Source organism: Adiantum capillus-veneris, chromosome 17 (assembly GCF_014529385.1).
Source record: "Adiantum capillus-veneris isolate H3 chromosome 17, ASM1452938v2, whole genome shotgun sequence".
NCBI lineage: Eukaryota > Viridiplantae > Streptophyta > Polypodiopsida > Polypodiales > Pteridaceae > Adiantum > Adiantum capillus-veneris.
Window position 1 is genome coordinate 98,722,537 of NC_140947.1, and position 20,489 is coordinate 98,743,025.

The 20,489-nt window shown below is 40.7% G+C and overlaps 1 protein-coding gene across 1 annotated transcript; it reads left to right on the forward strand.

The window, feature by feature from the left end:
• The first annotated feature begins 676 nt into the window (after nucleotides 1–676).
• Nucleotides 677–2,371, forward strand: LOC147437766 (pentatricopeptide repeat-containing protein At2g34400-like). Its single transcript, XM_086486608.1, has 4 exons — nucleotides 677–826; nucleotides 1,502–1,715; nucleotides 1,761–1,968; nucleotides 2,170–2,371. Exons 1-4 carry the CDS (start codon nucleotides 677–679, stop codon nucleotides 2,369–2,371), a joined length of 774 nt encoding a protein of 257 aa, XP_086342734.1.
• Nucleotides 2,372–20,489: the final 18,118 nt, after the last annotated feature.

Sequence of the window (20,489 nt, forward strand, 5' to 3'; positions counted from 1 at the left end):
ACATGTAAATCTGAAACCTCGTCTCTTGGACAAGGTTGATTGTAGGATGCCTATTATGGTTGTGGCAAGGAAACACTCTACTGCTTTTACTAGTCGATGCGAAGGGAAGAGCTCTCTTCAAATTCAAATCACCTATGCTTGCACCTTTCAACCTTGTGTCCTTACTTACGCAAGATGTCAACATGGGTGATAGAATTTACAACGAGATTGCCAGTCAAGGTCTGTTGGAGAAAGATGGCATGCTTAGTAGTGCTTTAGTTGATATGTATGCCAAATGTGGTGCCGTCATGGAAACATGCTAAATTCTTGATTGGCATCCTCTCCGTAATGTCACTTGGAGCGTGTTGATGCGGGATATTGGATGCCAAGGGAATGCATCCCTCAAGAAAGCACTAGGCTTACGCAAGATCTTTAATTGGGGCTGAAAATCTATGATGAGATTGCTAGTCAACGGCTATTGAAGAAACATGTTGTGCTTGGCAATGCTATATGTATGTCAAATGTAGTGCCCTTATAAAAGCACACAAATTTCTTGATGAGCAAGGAAACTTTGTGCTGCTTTCATTGGTGGATGCGACAAAGGGAAGATAAATTTCTTGATGAGCAAGGAAACTTTGTGCTGCTTTCATTGGTGGATGTGACGAAGGGAAGAGCTCTCTCCAAATGCAAATAACCTATGCTTGCACCTTTCAACCTTGTGGCCTTACTTACACAAGACATCAACATGGGTGAGAAAATTCACGACGAGATCTCCAATCAAGGTCTATTTGAGAAAGATGGCATGCTTGCGAGTGCTTCAATTTATATGTATGCCAAATGTGGTGCCGTCAGTGAATCATGAAAAAGACTTGATTGGCATCCTCTCGGTAATGTCACTTAGAACGTGTTGATTGCAGGATATTGCCTTGTGGCAATGAAACTTTGTTTTAACCAGATGCAAAGGGAAAGACTTTCTCCAAATGCATTCACCTATTCTTGCACCTTGAGGTCATGTGGCTTTACGCAACACCTTCATATTGGTGAGGGAATTCATTGTGGCTCTACGCAAGTGGTCGAGGAGCTTCCTGTCTGGAGTGTGGACTCTCGGAATGCATTGATTGCAAGATTTGCCCCACAGGGGCATGACGAGAAAGCTCTAGTCTATTTTTAGCCTCTAGTCTATTTTTAGCAAATGCAAAGCGAGGGCCTCTCTCCAAGTGCAATCACCTATGTGTGCATCTTGAAGGCATGTGGCTCTACACAAGATGTAAGATGTTGATATACGCACAAAAATTCACAATTATATTGCTAGTCAGAGGATCTTGAAAAAAATATGTCGTGCTTGGAACTACCTTGGTCGATATGTATGCAAAATGTGGTGCACTTGAGACAACACAAAAAGTGCTTGAAGAGCCCAAATGTCATCTCTTGGAATGCATGGACTGCGGTGCTTTGATCTATATGTATGCCAAATGTGGTGCTGTTAAAAAGCACGATAAGTTTTTGATGGGGTCCTCTCTAGGATGTTGTCTCTTGGAGTGAGTGGATTGCAAGGTATGGTCAACCTGGTTGTGGAAAGCTTAGGCAAGACCTTCACATGTATGATTTCTTAACTCATGATGAGATTGCTAGCCAGGGGCTATCGGATCAATATGCCATGCTTGGCAGTGCTTTGATCTATATGTATGCCAAATGTAGTGATGTCACAATAGCACGAGAAGTTTTTGATGGGGATAGTCTCTAGGATGAGTGGATTATCTCTTTGACTGAGTGGATTGTAGGATATGGTCAACCTTGTCGTGGCAAGGAAGCTGTGGGCTCTTTTTACAAGATGCGAATGGATGTTCTGTCTCTATCGCAATCACCTATGCTTCCACCTGGAAGGCTTGTGGCCTTTTACAAGATCTTTGAATGGGTGAAAGAATTCATGATGTGGTTGCAAGTCAAGGGCTGTTTGCAGAAACATTCAAGAGATGATTTGATCCATATGTATGCTAGATGAGGTGTCAGTATGAAAGCACAAAAAATTATCGATGAGCTTTCTATGCAAAATGTCGCCTTCAGAGTGCATTGATTGTTGAATATGAGATACATGGCTCTAGCAAGGAAGCTTTGGGCTGTCTTATCCATATGAAAAGTCACGATTCTTGCTCAATGTATGTATTGTTGCCCAAGAAGTCTTGGAAAAAGATGTGTGCTGGTTGACATGTATGTGAATTGTGGTGCCCTTATGAAAGCACAAAATGTTCTTGATGAGATTTCTATGTTAGTCTCTTGGAGTGCAATAATTCCAGGATATGTTCCACATGCATGTGGCAATGAAGCTGTGACTGCTTTTACCCGATGCGAATTGAGAGATTCTTGCCAGACATTTCTTGCAGGTCTCTTATAGCACGCCTTTGTTGTGTTTGGGAAGCTTCGGCCTACTTCAACCAAATGGGAAGTGAGGGTTGTTAAGCGCTGTCTCTTGGAGTGTGTGCCAAATGTGGCGCCCTTATGAAATCACAACAAGTTCGTGGTGAGATTTCTATGTTAGTCTCTTGGAGTGCATTGATTCCAAGATATGTGCAACATGGATGTGCCAACAAAGCCCTGACTACTTTTACCATATGCGAATTGAGAAATTCTCGCCATACCTTCATTAGCATAGACACAGATTAAAAATTCTGGCTGGAGGTTTGTCCATGTGGTGGCGACACTTTTCATGGAAAATGCACGCAGCAGCTTTATAAAGTGAATCTGCACAGTCGGCTTTGCATAGCGAATCTCCACGGCTTGCTTTGCATATAAGAAAATTTCTATCAGCTCTGTCTTACGTGCACTATGCCACATGCAAGGTCCTCGCTCACATGACTCATTCTGATTGTAAAGCTTTAGACCCGCTTTCCTTGATGTAATTATTGCTTGCAATGATCTTGTCAACTTTCCAACCTTCAGTTTGGAACTAATTAGAACAACAATACATATAGTGCAGATGGCAGAAATAACCTAGTTTGAACTCTTTACACCAGTTGATGTTGATCGCCCATTGTTAATGTGCCTTTCATAGCTAAGCACCATCCTTCTTGCTTCCACCAAATTTGGACGTATGAAGCGACGAGTGAATTTTGATAGGCTCTGAATTGGCACAAGCTGAAATATAAGAATACCCGCTTCTTCCTAAAGTTCCTCCACCCAAATAGTCACAAGCCTATCTCCTTCATCCTCCATGGGATGTCGTCTCTTGCAGCAGGTTAAGAGCAAGAGATTCCCAACATCGTTGATGCAAGGTGCATCGACGACAGACACTCAATTCCTCGGTGAGTAAGCATTATCATTGTGTGATTTTTGACATTGCGAATGCAGTTAATGAACACACTAAAAATTGCACGCTGCCATGGGAATGACACGTTCCCTCGTATTATAAAAATTGGGGAGGACTGTGCAAACTCCCCAAGCAAGGAAACTTGCATGTTTTGTTTTTTTTTGAAACATAAAAATGGAACAACAAACAATTAATGACATTGACATCTTGTATGATTACAAACATTGAGCTTGACAAACCTCTAACCCTCCTCGTGGTTTTCTGCAAGGTACCCCTCTGAAGCACTACGATCGGTATCTCATTCTTGCGAGGTACACCTCTGAACCACGGAAATCGGTAGCCTCTCTCTCTCTCTCTCTCTCTCTCTCTCTCTCTCTCTCTCTCTCTCTCTCTCTCTCTCTCTCTCTCTCTCTCTCTCGGGTAAAAAAATCTAACACCCTTTGATGAAAACAGACTCTCTCTCTCCCTTCATTTTGATGTCTCTCCTCCCAATCGATAAATATCTTAGACATAATTAATAGCATCAAATAATCGAATTTTTTCACTTGAGAAGTATTGAAATGGCATATATAGTTTCCAATAATTTGCTCAATCTTAATTCGATGCGAACAAAGCTAACGATGCACTCTAGTTTAAAAAGATTGTTACTTCATTAGTGTAAAGGAATTCTTGATTGGTTGCTATTTTTTAAATGCCTTAACAACAACACATTCAAATCAATTATTGATTAGTTGATAATCACACTTATTATTAAACTAATTACTCAATGCAAGAGAGAGAGAGAGAGAGAGAGAGAGAGAGAGAGTAGACTCAAATGATAACTTGATTAATGATAAACTAACAACATGCTTGAAGTGTACAAGAATTGGCTACTTATGTAGTAGTAGCAAGTGGCTAGGTGCAAAGGGTCACATAGGCATCTTTTCCAAGGGTCAAGGGGCAACTCCCAAATGGCAAGAGTGACTCCATATAATGTGGAAATCTAAGTTGATGAGGATACCTTTTTGGACTCTTGTGTAGCTCACCTGCTGAGTGTACTAGACCATGTGCCCTCACATGCTCATATGATGATTGGGCTAGTGATTGTAGAAGAGAAAGTTCACACACCAGTTGTTGGTGTAGGCCAAAGGCCACAATTCCAACAAACCTTCCCTCGGACTTTGGACTAGACTAGTGACCCACTGCCATGAGCTCACATTGCCACAAAGTCCATACCACACAAGTTATGCCACAAAGGCTAGACCACAAAGGTTATGGTGACTCAATGGACTATGGTGCCACGGAGGCCAAAGACTCCTCCCCTTGAACCCCGAGTCTCTTATTAGGACCAAGCTGTCCACACAGATCGAGCTATTCTCAAAGATGAGTCCAAAAAATGAGGTTGAGATTCACCCATATTTTGTCTACAAGTTGTCAGTGTCATTGCCAAGTCACAAAATATTGGCTTCACATCCATCCCTCCTATAACGTTGTTCTCTGGATGTTGATGTTGCTTCTACACTTGGAAGAGGGATGCCCCATCTTTCCACACAATGTGTACACTGTTTGAATCTTCTGCTAAATGTCCGGGCTCACAACTTTCCTTGACACTTTTAATTGGACGAAGATGTAGTGCTAAGAAGTCATGATGAAAAAGATCTAATGCAAACGCCCGCTAATGTAATGCTCCTCCCCTTAAAGTGAATTTCCCCCTTTGCTTCTTGCTCTTTTGTGTGCATAGATGTACTCTGAGATCCCAAGCATGCACCATGTGTTCCTTCTAATGGCAAGAAATTGACATACATATTATTTCCTTCACTTTCCCCATTGTGTGCTATGGAGCGGCCTTAGCACTTGGTTTTATATTAAGGCCAACTTTTGAACCCCGTATACTTCCACAATTACCTCTAAAAGTGCAATGGCGGCATATATTTCTTCAGTTGGGCTTGGAAGCAAGAATGACTTAATATCATGTGTATAAGTGAGAGGGAGAGAGATAATTTTTTCTTTGCTTGAGCCTTGATCCGTTGAAAAAGCTTTTGAGCTTTGATGATGAAAGTCTTTTGATGCTTAGGTATTTCTCTTGAATGTCCTTTTGAAGCTACTTGTTGAAGTCCCCTTGAAAAGTTACAAATTTTGCTTCTCTTCTACTCGCGGGAACTACCCCTTAAAAGGGCTTCACGCTTGTGCTCTTCCACTCGTGGGAACTGCCCCTTATAAGGCCTTGAGGCTTGTGCTCTTCTGCTTGCATGGGATTGCACCCCTTTGTATGCTCAGGGATCCCTTGGGTGTGTAGAGGTGCGAGATCACCATCTTGTGGAGATGAAGAGAGTTGAAAACTAATTTGAATGTTCTTTCAAGTCAAAATGACAAGTTTGAAAGCTTTGAGCACGTGGCATAGCTGTTGTGGACCCGTCGATCTCCAAAACTAGAATTCTATATGAGCTTTGTGTCCGACCCAGTTGCCCAAGCTAGGATACTACCCCCCTGACCTCCGAATTAGTGGTCAATGCACCAGCCACCAAGCCACTTAGCTAGTGTGTCAAAGCCTCTGAAAATAAAAATAAACAACCTGGTTGACAGAGTTACACACACACACACACATGCACACACGCACACACACACGAGTAAAAATTAGGCTTTGGGGTCGAGCTCCCGACCTCGATTTTGGGAGTTTAAGGATTCTATTGAGAGTTTGCAAGGAGGAGGTGAACAGTGGCACGGTGAAAACAAAGTTGGAAAAACTAATTGAAGATTTGAATTGCTAAAAAATCAACAAAAAAAAGGCAACCTAGATGCAAATGCAATAGCCTACACACACATAAATTGCCTAATTGCCTAGATGAAAATGCAATAGCCTACACACACACACACACACACACACACACTCATTGCCTAATTGCTACTAATCGCATGTTCCTCTCATAGATGAGGGTAGTGGCTAGCAATGAACGTGCCCAAAATCTATGACAACATGATTATGTAGCTAATTCCTACTAACACTTGATTTAAAGAAAGGGATCAAGTGTGTAATTAAGAGAGAGTGATTAGGGATTAATAGGCCTAGGTGTAAACCATCGACTTTGATACCAATTGAAAGGATTAGGGGGGATTAGAAAGCGTGGAAGTCATGGTAGCATAGTTGATAATCAAACGTATTATTTTTGATAATCAAACGTATTATTTAATTACGCAATGAGAGAGAGAGAGAGAGAGAGAGAGTAGACTTTAATGATAACTTGATTAATGAAAAACTAACATGCTTGAAGTGTATAAGATAAGAAGTATAAAGTGGCTAGGTGCACCTCTCAAGGATCACATCGATATCTTTCTCGAGGGTCAAGGGGCAACTCCCAATGGGTAAGAGTGGCTCCATAGAATGTGGAAAGCTAGGGTGACTGGGATACCTTTTTGGACTCTTGTGCAACTTACATGTCAAGTGTACTAGACCATGTGCCCTCACATGCTCATATGATGTGACTGGGATGTTGAATGTAGAGAGATGGTTCACACACCAGTTGCCGATATAGGCCAAACGCCACAATCCCAACAACATCATGGTGGCACACTCGCTTTTTCTAGGAAGCTCAATGATGAACACCATCTAAACATAGCGGTCGGTATGCACAATCATCAATGATGTGGTTAGATGTCATGACAAGTGAAAAATGAGTTTTAGCATAAAAATTGAGTTCAAGGGTGTTTTTACACAAACTTAGGCATTTTTTTCAACTCATTTGGGCTTTTTATGCTCAAAACGGGTCATTTTTGGGTGAAAATGGCCATAAAATGGTCAAAATCTACCCATTCAGGGTAAAAGAATGCCACATCACACAATGGCATGATTGTAAGGAAGGGAAGTGCTTGCTTATCGAGTTGCTTATGGTTGAGTATGAGCACTTTCTCCCTCTTTAAAGAAGGATACACATGGTTCTTCCATCAATCTTGCCCTACTCCTACATTGTATTCGAGTGAGCAAGGGTTCCAATTAGGGTTTTCTTTGGGCTTGTTATCAAGGTGCCTAAGCCTCCATGAAATTGCCTCAATGAAGAATTGAGGGAGGAAAATAGGGTTTTCCACAAGGCAAAGTAGAGTTGTATCTATGCAATCGGGGTTGAGGCTACAAGAAATCACCACAAACACGTGAGTTTTGTTTTACGCATTGTGATCCACTCTTGAGTACGTTGAACTCCCACATTCACATGCTTGGTGCATACGTAGCCGTACCACAAACTTTTCTCTGTACTTTTTTGGTGAACCTGACGCGAAACAAGTTAGGGTAAGGGTTCAAAAGCTTTTCAAATGTCTCAATACAAAGATTATAAGCTATGGATCAAGAAGAGAAACATGCGTTTCAATGCAGATACTATGCAAATGTTTCAAGCACGTGAGTTCACCCAGATAGGTTTTTCTTATTTCAACGAGTTACAAAATTACATGTACAAAAGGGGTTAAAAAAGAAAAGTTTTTAAAAAATAAAAAGATTATGAACGAAATGGGGTCTTTTAATTCATGGTGAAATGTGTGTAGAGGGGTTTTATAAATACCTCTTGAGTGCACATGTTATATGTATATTTGAAAGGTGGACCCCCTCGACATAGGATATCCATGGAATTCTAGGGTACTCTTAGATAACCAGGCATGAACCCTTGTACTTGGAGGCATTGCCAATCACAATTGCTAACACATTTTGGCAGAGCATTTTTGGGGGGGACCTAGTCAACTGATGGTACGCTCATACACTTTTGCTAAAAAAAAACCATCTTCTCTTCTAGAGAGGTGTCAATGGATTTGAAAACCTTGGGGCAGCTAGACTATCATTACATCAATCAATGGATTCTTTTGGTAGCTAGTCCACATATCCAACGCTATGTTACAACCAAACATTGGGACAAAAATCAAGCATTATTAGCTTGAGTATCGCGTTCATAGTAAGACAAAGCCTTTCTTTGCAGTGGACATTAATGAATCTCTAAAAGGGAATTCTAATGACACTGAATGAAATTCCACATGCCAGTCCATTTTAGGTGCTATTTGTACAGGTTTTGCTTCTAGAAAGTTGCATGCAATGTTTAAGTGGCGGTGGGTCTACTCCCTACACAGGCGCTTGTAGATGGTCCATGTATCTTGCCCACCCTTGTGTTTTTTGAGAAGCAATCCTTTCTCTTTGTACACATTTATGGAAGCTACAAAGTGAACCCAAATGTCCACAGGTGGTGTTGGAAAGCTCAACACATTAGTGCCGACACTAAACAAGTGCTCCTTGATGCGAGTTTCATTGACGTCGAAGAGATGGCTGCAAGTCAAGCATTAAAGCTTGAAGATAGTTTTCCATGATCAAGGGTTTCATGTTAGTCCACTCCTTTCCACCATATTCTTTGAGCTTTATTGGTGCTTCCTACAATGTTCATGCACAATACAATTAGTTTCCCCATTAATAAAAATGCTATAAGTAACCAAGTACATGAAATTATGTAAAAGTGCTATGTAATTTAGAGATATTAAAGTTTAGAATCTAAACAACTTTCACCAATGGACATTGGCATCTAAGGCTACCTCAAGCCTACTTGGAGGTAAAGAGAGCTTAATCACAAACAATCAAGTAACACCATTGTAAAATCCATTGTTTATGTCTCTTGGATGTAAGAGTAGAAGCTCAAAACACCAAAAGACCAACGTACATGAAATTATGTAAAAGTGCTATGTAATTTAGAGATACTAAATTTTAGAATCTAAAAAACTTTCATCGGTGGACATTGACATCTAAGGCTACTTGGAGGTAAAGAGAGTTTACTCACAAACAACCAAGTAACACCATTTAAAAATGCAGCGTTTATGTCTCTTCGATGTAAGAGTAGAAGCTCAAAACACCAAAAGACCCAAGAGACACATTTCTATGCCAACGTAGAGGGAAAACCCCCGGGGGATTCACTCTATATACAAAACGGGATGCCACCTGCGAGCAGACAACTTTGATAAAACCTCTATATACGACTCATATTAGGGAATATGACCCCCTTTTCTACGCTTATACAAAAGTCAATGCAGAAAACTATCATACCCCTATCTTACATATAAAATTAAAGTCTCACATGATCTAACTGAGTAAAACTAGTCAAAGAGCATGTAGCATAGTGACTGACAATGTACTAAGGAACCACTTTTGTTCATAGCTAGATGTACCCTCAATGTGTCTTAGTTTGACTTTCCAACTATGTGCCCGTTCAGTCTGCACTCTAGCTACTCGTCCAATTCTGACCCATCTAAATTACTCAAAAAACATGGTTATAAAGTTGTATTAGGTTCTCCGTGTAAATTTGCATCTATACAAACTCTTTATAGCTTTCATCCCTCAACAAATGAACTATAATAATAAAACAAGCAATTGATACTTACAAAGCAGTGTTGGTTCTTGCATGTATCTTGGTAGCTATTGACTCACAAATTTGAGGGAAGACTCTTTTGGGAAGCCATGATTTTCAGACACAAAAAAATCCTTTTATTTCCCCTTTTCTCACTTCCCCCCTGCCCCCCTAAATATGATACCCCCTCCCTTATTTTTAAGCTTAGGAGATAAATTATTAGGGGCCTACCCCTAACTTATACGCTTACGTAACTTGTAAAAAAATCCCCCTCCCCTGCACTTACGTGGTGCGGTAAGTTTTCCACGGTGAATCCCCCGGGGGAAAAACCTTGTTCAAACACAACCAAGTAGCACCTAAACTCACCAATGAGATTATCTTCCCTAAGAGGTAAGAGCTATTTGCCCAAAAACACAACTAGTGAATTCTTAAGTCAAACAACCATCTATGCTCACTTAAAAGTAAGAGAGTTGGCTCAAAACCAGTACAAATACAACCTACTTGGAGGTAAGAGTATCATCTCTAATAACCAAGACACCTTTTATTACATGCAATGTCCATTTATAAGTAAGAATGAATTTTCAAAACAACCAAGAAAAATCTCTACATCATGCCAATCTTGAAAGTAAGAGCAAGTGCTCAAACAACTAAGAGAGCAATTACTACATTGTTGCTACTACAACCAAACTTGGACACACATTTCAAAGTACATGACTTATAGTGAAGATCACCATAGGTGCATCAACAACACTAGGATGAAAAAACCCTATCTCATGTGTCTATAAAGCAAAAGCCTTACATGTCTTGAAATAATTTCTTTAAAATACTTCTTCTCTTGTCATATTAAAAACTCCTCACAACCAACCTTTAATTCTTATAGAGATTCCATTGTGAACTTAGCGTCCAATTCTTTTTTGAGCTCTAAGATTTGGCTACAAAGAGGCTTTTTCTAGCTCCATGCAATCTGATGGTAAAGGTAAGGCTACTATTCTTAGTTTTTTTGCCACAGTGCGGTACTTGGTCTCTACCCACACTTTTGGTCCTTCATTGACCTTGAAACCTTCCTCATTTTTAAAAGCCTCTATCCTTCATGCATTTCAATAGAGTACATGTCTAGAACTTGGCTTCAATCTTGCCTACTAGAACCCATTGTAGCCTCAAGCACATACGTAGTATCTACATAAAAAACTTGCTCAAAGAAACTTGAAATACATTTCATTACCCTCTATGAAACCATTTTTTCCTCATCTCTTTTCGTATATTATATATACATATTGTCGTTCACTTATTCTCATATCCTCAAGCTTCATAAAACATATTGATCCATGCTCTACTAGTGCTTGAAATCATCATGGGGTAGTCCCTTTTGAAAACATGTATCATATCACGTGAGTTAATGGGAGAGGACTATCACAAATGTATACTTTTATGTATACATTAGAGGGGGTGGAGTGTTTTAAAATCACATGATATAGGAATTTTTTGATGGGTGACCCTAGGAAAACATGTAGAAAAACATTTCTCTCGTTGGGCCAAGAGAAAACCTTTTTCTTTTTGTACCATTACAAACCTGCTTTACAATGGTACATGAACAAAACTCCTCATCTCTATGTAATGGGTAAACTCTTTGTTCAAGTTTGGTAGAGGATACTCCCAAAGACTATCATGGTTTCTCTCATGATTCACACACATAGTAAGCGCACTTTCCATCTCTACTTCTAACATGGCACATAAGCAAAACATCCAAGACCTTTGTTTCCTTGCAAATGGCTATGATGTATGGCTGCCCAAGGATAAGAATACAAGTAGACATCTCCAGTACCAAAAGTTCTACTCATATTTGACATTGCGATTAGTCACCTTCACATTTTCAAAGTTTAATAATTCAACCATGATCTATATCTATCAGCCATTTTCCCTTCATGTGAAGACTCTTGGACATGAGATTGATTTCAGAGCCATTATCTATGAGTGCAACATATGGCTACTCAATGTCACCCACATTGACCAAAGTTTTCATTGTAGCTCTTGCTCAATAACTTTTAGAGTAGTGGATTTTGTGTGTGGCTTCATCATCATCATCATCCACAAATCTAACACATTCTTCTCTTCCAAAAGACTAGTAGCATCCTACCCACTTCATCACATTCCTTCTCTTGTACATGTATCTCTTTTGCCTTCAATGGAACTCCTTCCCTATAATTTTGGAGGAATAGATTCTACTAGAGTTTGCCTCTTCCTTTTTATGCTAGCTATAATCTTCTCATGGAGCTCATGCTTGGCTATGCCAAGAACTTCACCCAAAGTAAACTCAACCTTACTATTCAAAATCCTTTCCTCCAATACCTTGAGGTTTTTAGTATCTTCAATGTAAAATTGTAGCATTGTAGCAACACCCTTCTCTTTAGCTGTTGTCTCCTCTTTCTTCATTTATGTTGTGGATTTATCCATGGTACTTTAGGTGGAGGAGGAACTTGTAGTGAAGCCTCATGAGAGGGTCCTGGATCCTTTCTTCCCCCATTTCTTGTAACCTTCTTTGAAGTTGAGAGCCCTTCATCTCTGTCAGGCCAAGGGTAGGGCCGTGACCCACATGCAGTATGTAGGTATATATATAGCTAGGGACAGGGACTATACATAGTATGGTTCGGTGGTGATGTGCATGCGGCTGTCCCTAGTTTCTTACATTGGTATCAGTGCTTAGGGGAGAGGGGAGAGTAGGGGCGAGGAGTGGAAGGCTTGGTATGCCTTGCATGGACTCTCTCTCTCTCTCTCTCTCTCTCTCTCTCTCTCTCTCTCTCTCTCTCCATGGAGATGGAAGTAGGAGGGATCTTGTGTTGTTAGGGTGCCATGTGTGATCGAGGCTGAGGACAAGTGTGGGAAGCATGGATTCCATGCACCAAGCAAAGACAATTGAAGCGAAGGTTGCGGGAGTGGTTGCTTGCGTGGAACAAAAGCAATGAAAACCCACTCTAAATGATGTGTTCTCTCCTTGGATGGATGCGCGCCAACATGTAATGGGTTTTTCGTTATTGCACGGTGGGGGATACCCATTGGTTTCCCTGCTATCTTCTTCATCTTCCATCGTGCAAGAGGCTCCTTGAAAATATCACACCCAACGTTCCCCCCACCATTTTCTACTGGTTTTTTTAAATCAAATGCAAAGGGAGGATATCTCTCCAAATGTGATTGCCTATGCTTGCATCTAGAAAGTATGTGGCACTAGGTGTCTTTTGGATGCAAAGTTAGGGCCTCTCCTCAAATGAAATAAACTATGCGTGCAAATTTTGACAACATTAATAAGCTATAAAGAGTTGCCAACTTCATGCCAACTCTCCTTCTGAATGTTTGCCTTGCATGTGTTTTATTTCAAATAGACACATACTTTAGCAACATGTGAGTTGATATGTACGGCAAGTTTGGTGCATTTTTTGGGCCTCAACAAGTCATTGATGACCTTCTATGAAAACTTTTTGGTCTTAGATGCAATTTCTTGGACTACATGTATTGCAAGATATGTTTTATCATATGTAGGGAAAGGAAGCTCTTGGTTGGCATCATCATACACAAAGTGAGGGGCTCTCTTCACATGTGGCAACCTGTGTTGCCATGTTGGAAGGCATGTGGTATTATGCAAGAATGTGACACGAGTGAAGGTATGAATGGCCATTGGATGTGGTTGTTTTCCTCAACTACAAAGTGAGGGACACTCTCCAAATGGACTCACCTATGCATCCATCTTGACGGCATGTGGTTTTATGCAAGAAGTACTTGGATGAATTTGGTGAATATAGAGTGTATCTTGAATTTCATTGATTATAGGATATGCCCAATAGGGCCAGGACTAAGAAGTAATTGGTTGATTTCACCAAGTATTGAGTAAGGGATTCTTTGACTGCAGTCATCTGTGCATATAGCTTGAGGGCATTTCTTTGGTAGACATGTATGCCAAATGTCATCTATTCATGAAAGCACAAAAAGTGCTTGACGAGCTTCATGTCCATAATGTTGTCCCCTAGAGTGCATTAATTGCATGGTTCTACCAAGATTGGAAAGACAAAAAAGAAACGATCGACGAGAGCCTCTAAACACCCATGTGTAGCTGCCCTTAGATAGCCAAGTCCAAGTAGAACTCTCCCATGCGTCCATGTGTGTGGCCGCCCTTGTGTAACCAAGTCCAAGTAGGACTCTCCCATGCATCCATGTGTCGCCTCTTTTGGGTAGACAAGTTCGCCTAGAACTCGGCCATTGGCCAAAGACCATGGACAACCGGTCATCACTGGACAACCGTTTTCCAATTGTCTTTCGGCCCACTGTCCGGCCATGATATTTCGACAAAAGGAATATTCCCCAAAGTTGGCCCTAAATTTTCTCCGTACCATCCACAATCACAAATAGAGATCTCATCAGCGTGTGCAAAGCTAGAATCCACCAAATATATGTGTACCAATGGCTCCTTCTCATATGGGGGTCTTACAAACTGTGCAACATATATTGTGGTGGCAAAATTGAGAGAGGTGGGCATTGCAAGTATACCAATAGATACCGAGGAGAAGGAGAGCAAGGATGCCATTTTAAAGATCGATGGAAATTTGTTTGGCATCAACGTAGAAAGCTCTCATACCAAAGAAGAGGTGCAACCACAGGTTCATGGCATAGGTGCCGAGAAGGTAGCTGCTATGCTAAGTGAATATTTGACCAAGCAGGAGAGAGAAGGCTATGTCCAATTGTGTGCCTCTTTTCCAAATCTATTTGCAACAAAGTATAAAGATCTGTGAGGAGCAAAGTGTGTCAAGCACAAGATAGTCCTTAAATAAGGGCACAAGCCAAAAGCACATAAGCTAAGGAGGTTACATTAGGTGAAATTTGGACTCACAAAGGGGCCCTTTAAGGAGTTTGACTTTACCTCTCTCTACCAAAACGGACGCATTGATAAAATTTTGCAAACAAACTCCAAAGTTGGCGGAGGTTTGAGAGTTATAATGTCCTCTTCAAGCTCTATCTACTGATATATAGCACACCATGAGATTCCTCATATTTTAGAAGATTCTTTTTTTGATTCACCTATAATATGACAACTCTATCGAGGTAAGGCAACAAAGTATTGGGATGATTTCTATTTGGATGCAATTACCTATGCTCGCATCTTGAAGGCATCATAAGTTATGCAAGAAGTTGACAGAGGCAAACAAATTCATGATGAGATTGCTAGTGAGGGGGTCTTGAAGAAAAACTTTGTGGTTGGGTGAGAAGCTCTAGGTTGTCTTCATTAGATGTATAGTGAGGGCCTCTCCATATGCAACCACCTATGCATGCATCTTGAAGACATGTACATGGATAAATATATGCAAGGTGGGTTACTTGAAAGGGGCAAATATTTCAACAACTCCTTGATCAATATGTATGCCAACAAGTGCGGTGTACATACATTATATTCGTCAATTCATTCTCTACCCATCATTCACCAGCATGCCAATCCCCTTCAAACCGAGGACGTCCAGTTGTGTATGAGTTGGCATCTATTGCCAAGTTGCTCAGTTGATAGCAAGCAGGGTTGTACAATGGTAGAGCCTTGGTGGAGGCACCGCACAGTGCTTGCATAGTGAAGCGTACAGAGATGAAGATGGTAGCGCCAGGTCTCGTGGCGTCTACTAGGAAATATGTAAGATAGCACGTGCGAATGCGAACAAAATAAGGGATTTATAATTAGGTACATTTACAAAATAAAGGGTTTTTTAATTGAGAAAGTGAAAAATTTCATACATAAGGGCTAGTTTTTTTTAACAAAAATGCATACATAAGGGGTACTTATAATACTTGAAAATATACAGGTAAGGAATTATTAAATACCTCTTGTTCACACGTGTTATATGACATTTTTACATACTCCCTACACACTAGGTCAGAGAGGTGAGTCAAATCTCTCTCTCTCTCTCTCTCTCTCTCTCTCTTAAAATTTTAAGTGATTCCTTCTATGCTTTTCTTCTTAGTCACACACGAGTGATGAGATGTGCTGTGGGATGAGGAAGGACTCAAAGAGTGATGGGAAGTGTGTTGATTCTAGTAATGGTATGCGAAGTGCAATGAATTCTAATGATAAGCAAAGTGTTAACAAATCTAACGAGCAAAGTGCTCTCAATTTTAATCCTATAGAGCAACATGCAACTGTTGTAACACAAACTTTACATGAATTACAAGATTCTCCATCCCAGCATAACTCTAGTTTACTTTCTCCTTTTGCACGGCAAAAGCCGACTCTCTAAGTCATGGAGTATAGTGATGTATTCTCAAGTGATTTACCGTCGGGTTTACCCCCTACACGTGATGTGCAACATGGCATAGATGTCTTGCCAGGCACTAAACCGATGAGTAAACCACCTTATCGTATGAGTGCTAAAGAAGCCAAGGAGGTTGAGAGTCATTTGACTGACTACCTCACCCGTGGTTTCATTAGACCTAGCACTTCTCCTTGGGCATCACAAATTCTATTGGTTAAAAAGAAAGATGGTACTATGCGCATGTGTGTAGATTATCGCAGATTAAATGCCATAACCATCAAGAACAAGTATCCTTTGCCTCGAGTGGATAAGTTGTTTGATCAACTCCATGGGGAAAGATACTATGCAAAGATAGATCTTTGTTCAGGATACCACCAGGTTCGTATCCTTTTGCAAGATATCTCCAAAACCGCCTTTAGAACACGGTTCGAGCATTTTGAATTTTTGGTTATGCCTTTTGGTTTAACCAATGCTCCAGCTACATTTATGACACTCATGGATAGTGTCTTACGTCCCTATCTTGGAAAATTTGTTGTGGTTTCCTTGATGACATTCTCATTTATAGTAAGACTGAAGATGAACACATAGAACACTTACAATTAGTGTTCGAACATCTACGAGCTCACGCGCTGTATGCTAAGCAAAGCAACTACAATTTCTTTAAAACAGAGATACATTACATCGGTCATGTGATCTCTTATTTTGGCATCAAAATGGACACTGAAAAGGTCGCTGCCATTCTTCGATGGTCACATCACAACACGGTTGAGGAGCTTCAAATATTTTTAGGCATGATTGGATTTTATCGACAATATATCCATGATTATGTCAAAATTACTGTTCCTATGAAGGATCAACTTAAAGCAAAAGGTAAGATCTTTTCTCGGAAAGAAGCCCAAAAATGTAGTTTTGAACAGCTCAAGGTAGCTATAGCCACTGCTCCCATCCTAGCAATCATTGACCCACTTAAGCCGTTTGTGGTGGAGAGTGATGCTAGTGATAAAGCAATTGATGCGGTACTTCTTCAGGAGGGAAGACCTATAGCCTTTGAAAGTAAAAAGTTAGAGAGAGCTCAACATAATTATTATGTCTATGACAGAGAGCTCTATGCAATAATTTACGCTTTACGATAGTGGAGACACTATTTATATGGTGTCGAGTTTGAAGTAGTTTTTGACCATGAGAATATCAAATGGTTTAATACTCAAACGGACTTGAAGAACCGTAAAGCTAGATGGGCAGAAATCCTTCAAGATTATGATTGTAAGCTACAATATCGCAAGGGGCGATATAATGTAGTAGCTGATGCATTAAGTCGGATGCCTCAGATTAATTCACTTTCTTTCACGAAAATAAAGAGTGGATTTTTGGAGTCCTTACGTGGCAAGTGTGCACAAGAGCAACCATATGCTGAAGTGTGGAGTGCAGTTTTAAAAAGGGATCCCCACACACTCACATATCTCTGTATAGCTAGATCAACATGTCTCTACACGCGCAGATAAAAACTCTAACACATAGAGCTCCACCCGTACTCAGGAAGAGCTGAAGCAATGGAAAATTTTTTCCATTGATGATGGTTACTTACTCCACAAGGGTAGAGTATGTGTACCAAAGGACTTAAACACTAGACACCAAATCTTATTTCACGATAGTCCAAGTGCTGGTCATCCAAGTATTCGTAAGACGCATGTCTTAGTTCGATGGAAATTTTATTGGTCAGGCTTACATCATGATGTTCAAGAGTACGTACTAAACTGCCAACAGTGCCAAGTTAATAAGGCAAAGCACCTCAAGGTAGGTGGCCTTTTACATCCTTTAGAGATTCCACAAGGTAAGTGGGAGAGTATCTCTATGGATTTTGTATTAGAACTATCTACTACAAATTGTGGCCATGATGCCATATGGGTCATTGTAGACCGTTTCACAAAGATGGTTTGATTCATTCCCACTAGGACTACGGTTAAGACACTGGAATTAGCGCGGCTATTTGTAGAGCATATATATAAACTCTACGGTCTTCCAGCTAGTATCATTAGTGATAGAGACCGAAAGTTTGGTAATCACTTCTGGAGAGTTGTGTTTCAAAAGTTGGAAACTAAATTTAATCTAAGTACGGTTGATCATCCAGAAACAGATGTTCAAACCGAAAGAGTTAATCAAGTGCTAGAGGATATGCTACGAGCATATGTTAGCAAGAAGCAAACCAATTGGGAAGAACTACTTACCTATATTTGAATTTGCTTATATGTGACTATAGGGTTTAGTCCATTTATGCTTTTATATGGATTTCAACCTAGATCACCCATTACAGTGGGGTTGGCTAAGGAGAAGATACAACAAGCGAAGGATATTCTCCAAGACCATTTTGACATGCTTCGAGTTGCTAGAAAAAATGTTAAGCAAGATCAAGATCGATATAAGAAGTATGCAGATGAGCATCGTTATCTTGCTACTTTCGAAGAAGGAGACAAGGTTTTCCTCAAGGTTCTGAAGCATTCAAAAAGTCTGAAGACGAGATAAGTTGCTAAACTTTCACCACGCTATTGTGGACCGTTTACCATTCTCAAACATATAGGTCAAGTGGCCTATAAGTTAGCTCTTCAAGAGCACTCACGAGTTCATCCTGTTTTTCATGTTAGCCGTTTACGAAAACAGCTAGGACAGAATGATAATGTCATTGACACAGGTGTGTTAGTTGACCTTATCAAACCGCCAAGCATCCCTCATGAGCCCAAAAAGATTTTGGATTCTCATGAGCTATCATGTCAGACAACAGGTGTTGGTAAAATGGCTAGATAGACCTGAAGAAGGTTCTACATGGGAGAATGTCTCCCCACTTAAGAAACGTTTTCCTACATTTTTTTTCGAGGACAAAAACGATTCTCCAAGGGGGGGGGGGGAATGTAAGGACATGGGTCCTATGGGCAAGGCCACCGGCACGACCGGATAGTGTGTATGTTAGGGGGAGGCTATAAGATAGCACGGTTGGATGGAGAATAGCACACACATTACCACCACCCTTTCAAGCTCCATCTCCTTCTCTAAGCTAGTAGAGAAGTTGAGAGCCTACACCAACACTCTTGGGTATGGAATGAAAATCCAACCAAGAGCCATGCTTCAATGCTTAAGCTTTCCATCTTCTCAATCTTCATTACTATGTTATTAAGTATTCTAGCAAGAAGAGTGATGATAAGTGCGGAACTACTTCTTTCTCCTATGAATGTTTCTTCTTCCTCTTCCCTACCCTCATTCCCTGCTAGATCTCTCCACCTTTAAAGGTGTTTGAGGCCTTGGGATTGACATTGGGGATAGTTAATGCTTTTTGCAAAGTCCATGTTATGCTCATGATGCATAAAGCTTTCCATCTGCATTGCATCACCTAGGTCACAAGGAACACAAAGATTGTATTGTACCAAGTCTTTCTTGATGGGAGAATCTATAATACAAAAGCCTATTGGAGGGGGGACCAGCTCCACATAAATCCGGTCCTCAACTGTTGTCAAGTTCTCTAAACTCTCTCTCTTGCTCATGCTAAATTAATTGAGTATTATGGTTAATTTGCTACCGCTAAATAAGTTCACCCTCTATGTTCTCAAAGTAGTGTCACAAAAATGCTTTCTCTAATTCTCCTAAATCTGCTATTCACAAAGTTCATAGGCCATTTCCATTACATTGGTTTCAGAGCTGTTGGTTTCTCTTTTCTTGCTTAAGAAGAGAGGTCCTTAAGTTGTCCATGAAAGGTTGGGCCTGTTTATTGCAATAGGGTAAGTGGGACATGGATCTATTATCTTGGTTAAGAAGGACTTAGTTCAATGTACACCGTTGGGAACTATAGTCTTAATAATGGAGCCTCTCGGGGTTTTCCTTTGGCTTCACCATTATTGAGCTACGAGCAAGCTCAACAGGAACCATAATCAACCGAGCAATGTTAGACCCTCTCCACTAGTCTTTGCATGTTGGAATTAGGGTTGCAGAGAAACGCACACAGCTTGGGGACGACGAAGAAAGCTCAAGGCACACAATAGAGAGTGTGTTACTTAGTGTGCAATAGAAAGATGGATAGCCCTAGAGTGATGGGCGTATATACAATACACGGGGGGAAAAACCTCCTAAAGAGGGAAAAAATGCCCCGGCGGTCCTAGTGTGTTCACACACATCACTACCACATGTATATGGTAACAAATCCCCCCTGGAGTGATGCGGTGAACAAGAGCTGGCACATGAGTAAAGGGAAGTGCCATGCCCTAAACATGATCAGTCCACAAAGGGGAGTAAGCCCAAAGCTTTTCGGAAAGCTTCAAGCTTCTCACGAGACAATGTCTTTGTGAAAATATCTGCAAGGTTGTCCTGTGTTGGCACATAAGCCAAGCTGATCTCTCCTGCTAAGAGCCTCTCCCTGACATAGTGGTAATGCACCTCAATGTGCTTTGTGCGAGCATGAAAAACTGGGTTCCTCGCAACTGCCAATGCGCTCTGACTGTCAGTGTAGATAGTGTTGGCAGTGTCATGTCCAACACCCAAATCAGCCATAAGGCGTCTGAGCCATACACACTCAACCGTAGCTGTGAAGACTGCCCTGTACTCAGCCTC